A 9,610-nucleotide genomic window follows, 5' to 3' on the forward strand; every position below is an offset into this window, starting at 1 on the left:
GCTTTCACTTTTAACAAATTAAATGAGCTATTCTTTATATTTCTGCTGAACATTTAAATGTTCTTTATATGTCCCAATGCTAGTTTATTAGGTACCTATAAACTTTAAACTCTTTGCCTGAGAGCATGAGTACTATTTAATTATATAATAACTACACCCAAGGCTGTCTTTGTATTAGAAGCAATTATATCAGACTCTAAGAAAAATAACTTTTGCTTAAAAGTTTGTGTGTGTATGAGTGAGAGTGTGTGTGTGAGTGTGTGTGTGTGTGTGTGTGTTCATCCATGAATTCACTATTAACTTTTATAAAAACACCCAGAAGACCAGAGAGAAACCTGTCCATGTGCATGCAGAATTATGTTACTACTGTTCCATGGCACCTTGCAGGGAACACTGAATTAGTGGGCTGCTTTAATAGAGCCTAAAACCAGGCTATGCATGGTTTTCGGTGAGATTGTGATGTGCAACACCACAACATAGATCAGCAGAAATTTCATTTATTCCATGCTGCTTTTACCAAGGTGAGGCAAAGCCTCATCCCATAGAGAGTCTGGTAGGATTTGATGGAAGGAAATAAACTCAGGAATCAAATCAAGCCTTTAGAAACAAAGAGAAAAATACAAATTCAAGGAAAGCAGGAGCTGTCTTTTCTTTTTCTTTTCTTTTCTTCTCTTTTTTTTTTGAAAAGATCCACAAGAGAGACAACCCCTTCCTCAAACTAACAATGCACAAGAGAGACAATACAAAAATAAAAAATCAGAAATGAAATGAGGGACATAACAATAGACACTGAGCAAATTCCAAAATCATTAGTTCTTACTCCCGAGCACTTTACGCCAGAAAACTGTAACATTTATTCGATATTGTTGATTTTCCAGACAGATAACAATTACCAAAGTTAAATCCAGAACTGGGAAGGTATCTGAATAATACCTGTAAGAAAATAGATATTTTCATTAAAGGTTGCATACATTATATCCTATATTGCTTTCTTTTTGCACGATTAAACCCCTTCGAGGACATTTAGCTATGTTATAGAAAGTGTTACTTTTAAAACAAAAGAACAAAGAAAGAAATTGTGGAGTCATTGAGAGACACTTCCCAGACAGGATCAAGGAAAGACGGCTGAGAGATGCAAGCAGGGGCTGGAATGCTGCCCTTGAGAAGAAAATGTTTTTCTCACTTTACCTCACACTATGTTGTACTATGTCCTATTTTTGTGGAAGTGGCTCTCTGAGTTATGACAAGTATATTGTGATACTAGGAAGAGGGGTGATTTGCTATACAGATATTTTAAGAAGAAGCCTTTGCTTAGTCTTACTTCTTTGCCTAGTCTTGCCTCGGTTGTTCCTGGTATCATGGGAATAACGGTCTTATTGTATCTTGCCAAAAGGGAAAGTGAGGTAATCCATATTCATGCCTATATAAGGATTAATAAGCTTGCAGCTGCATGCAGTTGCATCTGCCTTTGCTCTGCATCCCCTGTGTCCTGGTTATTTGTGACTGTACCTGGGCCCTCAATGCACTAGATGTTGACAAGCATCACCCTTCTCAATGTCAGGTTTATTTTTTTTTCTTTTTTGGAATCTATGATGTGGAGGTGTATTACAACAACAATATGAAGTAGCAGGCTGGAATGTATGAAAATTGCTGTGTTTAAGCTAGGTATGGGGACAAGACCTCAAACGAGCTGTTAAGATGGGAAACAAATAATGTGTTTGTTGTTGGAATTGAGTCGCCTCAGCTGTGTTGCTCTGCCTGCTCAGTGTCCATTCAACCTCACTCTGTTTCTACAGAGGACCTCAAGGTTTGCCCCAGCCACCTGTGAGCTGTGATATGGGCAGAGAAAGGCCAGGACACAGTGGTGATTTCCCACTCCTCAGTTATGCTGAATTTTCCACTACTGTACTTGTATACACAAGTGTGGTCAGTTATTATAGATATTTGTCATTTCTTACAGAGGGCAACTATGATTGACTACACCCAATTCTATAAAAAACAAAACTCAGGAAACCTGGCCCTTGGCAGCAATGTATCAAGAAACATCTAGGATGGGGAGGGGGCATGAATTCTGCCAAGCAATGAACTCAGATAGGTGGGGTTGGGAGAAAGATGTCTGGTCAAATAGCCCACTAGATTCACATTGTATCATCTTGATTTAATCTAAGGACAAAGAAGTGGAGTATCTCTGATGGCTTTCTTCTAACCCCTTGAAAGGATCCCTGGGGTTTGACCTCAGTACTTCATTCTTCTTGCTGGGGCAGCAACACTCAGGGAAGCTTGAGATTGTCATAGGCACAGTATTAGGCTAGAAATGCTGAGTAGATGATACTAAGGTGTTCAGATGGTGATACTCATTTGTGTGTGTTCTTAACCTGGATCTAAGGAAAGAGAGATCAAGGTCTTCAGAATAGAAAGATCATTTCCAGTTCTTTTCTACCTTTCCAGACTGAAAGACTGGTAGGGAGAGAATGGTAAATAATCGAGAATTCATAGATGATGCTTTAAGTGAAGGGTTGGTTTCTGTGCTCGTTTTAGACAGGGTCTCAAGGATCCCGTGTTGTTCTCTACATTGCTCATCAGGTACACTTTGAACTCAGATAAACCTGCTTCCACTTTCCAATACACAGTCTTACAAAGGTGCCTCCAAGGACTGTGAGGACAGCATTAGCCATTGAGAACTGAGGTGTGTAACCTACAACTATAGCTTTATCCACTTTCTTCCACGTCTACCAGCCATTTCAGATCGTTGTTGTAATATGCCTGACAACCAAGGACACAGAAAAATAACTTGATACACAGCAAGGACATTGTGATCATATCCTGTGTCGTTATGTATGTTCTGGATGAGGTTTGTTAAAATGACAATATTGCACAAAGCTTTATATAGGACCCATCAAATTAAGGGTCACTATGCACTGTCATAGCTAAAATGGCCTGGTCAGAAGTGACCACTGGATCACTCTTCTGTAACTTCACATGAGAGGCTTGTGCTTTTTGTGTTATTTATTTCTTTCTCTCTCTCTCTCTTTCTTTCTTTCTTATTATTTGTTTGTTTGTTTATTTATTTATTTATTTATTTATTTATTTATTGTTTTCTGTGTTGTCAGGAGGAGAGTTCATGTCATGGAAGTGCCACCAAAATCTGAGCTATGCATCTGATCAATTAGTATTAGTGTATACATACAAAAAAATAAATTGTTTTTTTTTACTACAATAGATGTTTTTGTGTTTTGTGGGATGATCCATGAACCAGAAGAGAAGATGCTTGTTTCTTACTCTGTCCACTGAGTTATGTCTCTAGGCTTGTCCTACTCCTTTGGCTGCACCCCCCACATCTGCTGATTATTTTGTTTTTCAGAGAGAATCGCATGTTAGAGCTTAGAGAGGCCTGTAAGCAATCCTGCTTTGGTAACTTAAGTGCAAAGAGGAGAGCCCCACACTCAGCCTGAGGGTGCATTCACTGGTGGATCCAATATTTCAGTTTCCTCTGCCAACAGATCTCCATGTTGTTGCCAGGACCATAATGAATGCTACTCTTTCTCCTAAGGAAACTGGTGGCAACTGTCAAATGTTAAGCACAAAGCTTCAAGTTGTACCCATAAAACACACCCACATTGCAAACTACCCTGCAGGCTATTTCGGGGTGTGATTTCATGCACCTGCACATCATGAGACAGGAGATCTGTTTGGCTACTTATTTGAACTGGTGTGGTTTCTCAGCAATTTTTAATGTGTAACATTGCTGAGTGAGGAGAATTTGAGGTAGGATGAAACATTTCTGTGCAGGGATTGGGGAGGAAGCACTCATTTAGATACATAGCAATGACTTAGGTTTTTCCAATCAAGCCTAGAGCCAAATTTGGCTTTGGAAGCATGTGGTGCTCAGTGGCTATGCCACAGGGAAGTCTCCTGAAAAGGGCACATCAGCTTTTGCTCAGTACAGGGAGAACATTAGCAAGGAGGCAAAGTCTGTTCTCCGTGACATCAGCAGTCCCTTCGTGGACATTCTATTGTCTCCTAGAGAGTCCTTGGAATCCCTGTGATGTCACCAGTATTGTAGTGACAACCAATTCCCTACTTTTTCTCTTAGTGTCCAAAGGATATATCCACAGGCATGTTTGCCCGTCTTCGCAGGCGCTTTGGGAGAGTTGATGTTGATGCAGAAGAGTCTAGAGTGAAGCAAACGAAACCTAAGGGTAATGATGGACACAGGACGTGGCCATGGGGAATGTGGAGTAAGTTCCGGGCAGTGTATGTTGAGCTTCCTGTCAGGGATGTGTGTGGGGGCCTTCAGCTGGCCTTTACAGCAATGAGCCACAACCACTGGAACATCTCCAAAGATATTGAATTCCATGATTATCACAGTTCCTGAAAGGCACGGTTTTCACATCATTAGTTTCTCCATAACCACATGGAGGATATGGCAATGCCTATGCTATTATTGGGTGAACTTCTAGTCTTTACTTTTACAGTGCATTCGGTATGTTAAATTGATATAATAACACCATAAGTAGTCATGGAGGGTATAACTTTTCTGAATTAAACAGGACATCAATGTACTTCACTTTCAATGATTCTTTAAATTCAGTTGCTATCTGACAGTAGCAACAGGGAGAGAATTGTGCTCCTGGACATGACCTTATATTCTTAGAACTCCTCTGACTACCTCTGGCTGACGGGGCCAATCTTACCTTCATATATTAGAGGTTCTGTGTGGCAGATATTTTTCTACAGTAGCCAAACTATATGGAGCAGGTAGAGAAAGAGCCTGTAACCTATTGGCACTTCTGGGGCATTTGTCATTTCAGTAGGGGGAATTAATAAGTCTGTTGACCATGTCCTCCCCCTACATGACTTTTTAATGCAAAGTTATTGGACTAGAGTAACAGTGTAGGATATCTGAGTATCCCTGATCAATCAAGTCATTGTGGATGCTGAATTGATGATCTGACTTCTGAAACCAGAGGGGTGAGGGTCCTGAAACCAGGTTGTAGCCTGCGTACCTGATAATAATCCTGGAGAAGGCATCTCTCTGGTACTTGTAAGCCTGTGTGGGCGGGCATAGGGAACACCTGGCTGCTTACATCTCTTGGTCTCTATATAGTAGTGGGGGAACTGTGATCCACTTAGGAGGCCTCTTACACATAGACCAAACTCCTTGCAGTGACACTGGCTTCCAGGCATGTTCTCCTGTTTGGACCTCACTGTGGTCTGTGTATGCTCTATGCATTCGCCCCATGCGGGTTCACTTGTGTTCTTCTACCTACAGAGGCCTGCAGACAGACGTCATCCCCTGAAAATGTCCTAAACAAGGTGCAGGCCAACGAGGAAGAGGAGAGGCTGAATAGAGAACTGGAGCTAACTACCAAGGAGAGAAATGAGCTGACAGATCGCCTCCTTTATGTGACAGGTGGATCCATGAGCAAGAGGTATGCATTGCTCTCAAACGAACGACCTTGTTCTAAACCTCATCTCCCATAGAGAGGAGATTCAGAACCTGACCCTTACTGAGGAGTGAGTTTGGAAATGGACTCTCTGATTCCTCCTGTTGAAAATCTGAACTTGTGATCTGAGTGAAGAATTCAGGGATAAAGTCACTGGAGCATGAGTTCCCAGTGTACAATTGGAAAGCCCTTGACAGGTGGTAGCTTTGCAAGGTTCTAGGTGCTGTGAGTTTGTGGAGAGTGTTTGTCCTTGCTAGGAAGGTGACTGAATGCTATCATCTCCTGGCAGCAGCCTGAGGTGACAGGTCCCACATTGTTCATATCAGTGCTTAACTAGAAGGCCTGAGGCTCAGGCCTGTTCCTTCTTGTCTGTGTGCCTTACACTCTGAGACAGTAATGGTGCATGCATTTCTCCTGATTCTCATTGTGCTCTTTCCATATTTGTCTCTCTTTCTCATTCTCTGAGTCTGTTTACTTTTCTTTTCTTGTGGGTGTGTCCCAGTTTGTGTGTCTGTGTGTGCACAGGTCTGCATGCATATGCATAACTTTTATATGTTTGTATGTCCCTCCACACTTGGAATTTAGGGGTCTGTTTTTTGGCCTCAGGATTTACCTGTATAATAGTTTCATGTAGATGTGAGTGCTTTATTTTGGAAGCCCCACTTTCAACAGCACAGTTCTTTGCCTATGTGGTCACATTTGTCTATACATTTGTATGCCTTGGGCAGATTATAAGTTTGTGGCAATATCTGGTCTCATCTCCAGAATTATGTGTACTGTCTGCCTCTAGAATATTAGTTATTTGGCTTGTAGCATTCCAGTTGTCAAAACAGGAAAAATGAAATCAGAAGATTCTGTGTGTGTGTGTGTGTGTGTGTGTGTGTGTGTGTGTGTGTGTGTGGTGGCATTAGACCTGTAGCCTAGGCTCTTGATAGGTTTGAATGCAGATCCAGCCTCCTGATTTAAAAAAGTGTGCCAGGGAACCCTTTATCTGGGTGTTTAGCTTCTGTTGTCCTGGGCGCACAATTCCGAGTTTCTGAAGCTGAAGAAGATCCCAATATGTAGAATTCAGAAAGTGTCCTTCCAGGTCTGGGGTAGTACAGGACCCAGCCTGAGTTCATATAATCCTAAACGCCGATCTTCTTTGGGTTCTATCTTCCTGGGGCCAGTCCCTACTTCAGGCCAAATCCATTTTATGAAAAATTGAAGATAAAGGAGAACGAGGTCATGTCATTACTGCACAACTTAGACATAATGAACATTGAACATCGTGAGAAATTTCAGGAGCTCAAGAAGGAGATTAACTTCTATCGGTAAGTACTGGTCAGAAGGACCCATCACTTGTGGAATATCCATGTCTGCCTCTCTTTGTTCTGGACTGGAAAGCCTGCAGCTCTGGGTCCATGTCTTCTGCTGTTTAAATATCACTGTGCCGTGGGTCTTTTGGACTCAGTTTCAGTTCCATAAGAGACTGTTACTTATCACCACAGTGTCTATGCATCTTTAGAAGGCTCTGGATAGAAATATACTGATTACAGGCATCAGAGTGTTATTAGGCTGACCTGGGCCTCTGGGATCATATCAGGTTTAACAAAGCTCAGTGTGTGGACCACATGGTTAGCATGACCTCCCTTGGTTCTACTGTCCTCTTGTGGTTGTTTGCTGCCTACTAATTGATGTTGCCCCGATGCATTGGGCTTTCATGGATAGTTGTAGATCCCTTGTTCTTTTGGAGAGACATGGACTCTTATTGGTGCTTGGGTCACAGAAACAATTTATTCTTCCCTGGATTGGCCGTTTGCTGTTTGTGCAGCAGCCTTACATGTATGGAGATGTATTCTATGAAGTCTTTATGGGTATCTGGGTCCTGGTGGAGTTTGTGGGATTTGGCAGTTGGAATGGGAGGAAGAGGCTTCAGGATCTTACTATGCAGAGTGTGTTTCCAGCAACCTGCACAGCCGGCTCCTGATGGACCAGGCATGTATGAAGAAGAAGTTGGTCACATTGAAGCAGGAGAGCAAGGAGTTACAGCGATATTTGTTTGAGTTGAACCCGAATGATGAAGACGAACAGGAGAAGACCAGCAACCTCCAGACCCAGCAAAATGTGGTAGGAACAAGCAGCTGAGTCAGATTAACAATGTCTGATACCATTTGCCTATTGGATACATCTTTGCTTCCCCTATCATCTTTCTAATCTCCCCACACCCAATCAGTCACCCACCTCATGTGATAGAGTTATTCATTGCTCTGTCTATGCACAAGTATTCTGGGATGTTAACCACTCTTCAGAAACTGAATTATTGGCAATTATACTTCTCTGCCCTTTTTGAAACTGCAGTCCAGAAATGGTGACAGAGGAATAACATATCACATGACTGCATCTCCCTGTCACAGATTGGATGCTATGAAGAGTTTTGAACGAGTTCTTGGTCATGTGACAAAGGTCATACAGGGGTCATGTGATGGTTGGAAGCACCTTGTAGGGATAAGAACCAAGTGCAAATGGCAAATGAGTCCTGGTCATTGGCTTTGATCTGGGTATCATGTGGCCTTCTCCTTTCTTCCTGCACCCCAAGTAGGTCTCTCCCCATTTCCCCATTCTTGGTTTGCACTGGTAGAAGTCTGAGGAGCAGCTTGTTATCCCACAGTACTGTGAGGGTTGCTGGTGATTTTCCCCAGCCTGCAGAGATATCAGCAATGATTTCAGTGAAAAGATCAGTGCTGTCTGTCCAATGCAGCTGAAGGGACAGAAGGCAGCAACTTGACAGCTGGTATGCGTGTCCCCACCAAATCAGTGTCTTAATAGCTGCCTTCTTCTCCCAGGTCTCAGAAACTGCAGGAGACATGGAATAGGACGGATCCCAGGAAGACAGCCCCCTGAAGAGTGAGTTTCTCTGTCAGGAGTTCCCTGCTGACGACAATCCTCAACAGTCAAAGACTTTTTGTGGGTGAATATTCTTCTTCTCAGTTAATTTCCTCAATGTTTAGAGACCCTAAATTTATGTATCCGTATGCCAGCCTGTCTCCTTGAGGTCTTTCTCCTCTCTCATACCGACAACACCATTTGAGAGACATCTGAGGGGACTGCCTTGACATCTCGTGTCCTAGAGGAGAAACAGCACTACAACTGTGTTTCTAAATGTTCATTAAGAAAATGCTGTTAAGAAATATTTTTGGTTATGATTTTCATTGAAGTTTTCTTTTTGTTATTTCATAGTTATATATTCTTGTTACTGTTTTTCATTTTTTATACCATTTTAGTTGTTCATTTTATGCCTGTTTTTTTGTAAATTGTATTCCTTATGAATAAAAATTGATTTGTAACTCTTGACTCTTAAGACCATCTTATTCAAGGGTCCTTTCCCCTCCTGTAGACTTAGAACTGACAGCTGGATATGGATCTTTGCATGGTCCATGGGTAAATAGGGAATTCAAAGCCACCAAGGGGTACACAGGGTGATAGTGTCTTTTGTGTGGATAATGTGACTTTTTTTATGGACACACACTTTATGATGTAATCACTGCCATACTGTATCCATGCTGTCATGTATTCTGCTCATCCTAGTCTATATCAGTCTACAACACACATTCCTTATTGACTGTGTGCACCAGATATTGAGTAACACACACTCATGCCTGTAGAGCTGCAGAAAAAATGACAACTTTCACAAAGGAATATAGAATAATCCTAATCGAGAACCATGTGCCTCAGTTTTTCTTATATTATAGCATCAGTATTAAACCACAGAGATAATGACCATCAAAGTCATTTTGGGAAATAGGTTTTTGTAGGAGCTGTTTCACTTGATCATTCCTATGCTGTGTTTTTTATTGTTGCTGATTATATTTATTTTTATCATTTAACTCAATGGATTTTTTTTCAACTGTATGTATGTATATATGCACTCCTCAGTGCATTTCCCTTGTGATCCAAAAGAGGGAATAACATTCCCCATTGTAGATGATTGTTAGGGACCATGTGGTTCTTCTGAGAGAGCAGCAGATGCTCTAACCTGTGAGTCATCACCACAGCTCCTGTAGGTAGCTTTTGTCCTTCCAGGGCATGTGCTGTACTAGGTGGACACGATCACCTCCCATTAAGGAGAGAGATCTCAGGAGATGTGTATGTACAGGTGGTTGAGCGGTGCCTGCTCAATGTGG

At 41.9% G+C, this 9,610-nt stretch overlaps 1 protein-coding gene across 1 annotated transcript; it reads left to right on the forward strand.

The window, feature by feature from the left end:
• The first annotated feature begins 4,117 nt into the window (after positions 1–4,117).
• On the forward strand, positions 4,118–8,778 carry LOC116886618 (disks large homolog 5-like). The gene is made up of 5 exons (XM_032888125.1): positions 4,118–4,238; positions 5,273–5,432; positions 6,617–6,760; positions 7,394–7,556; positions 8,273–8,778. The coding sequence occupies exons 1-5, from the start codon at positions 4,118–4,120 to the stop codon at positions 8,300–8,302; spliced, it is 618 nt and encodes a 205-aa protein (XP_032744016.1). The 3' UTR covers positions 8,303–8,778.
• Positions 8,779–9,610: the final 832 nt, after the last annotated feature.

The sequence above is a fragment of the Rattus rattus genome, chromosome 17 (genome assembly GCF_011064425.1).
Source record: "Rattus rattus isolate New Zealand chromosome 17, Rrattus_CSIRO_v1, whole genome shotgun sequence".
NCBI classification, from domain to species: Eukaryota; Metazoa; Chordata; class Mammalia; order Rodentia; family Muridae; genus Rattus; species Rattus rattus.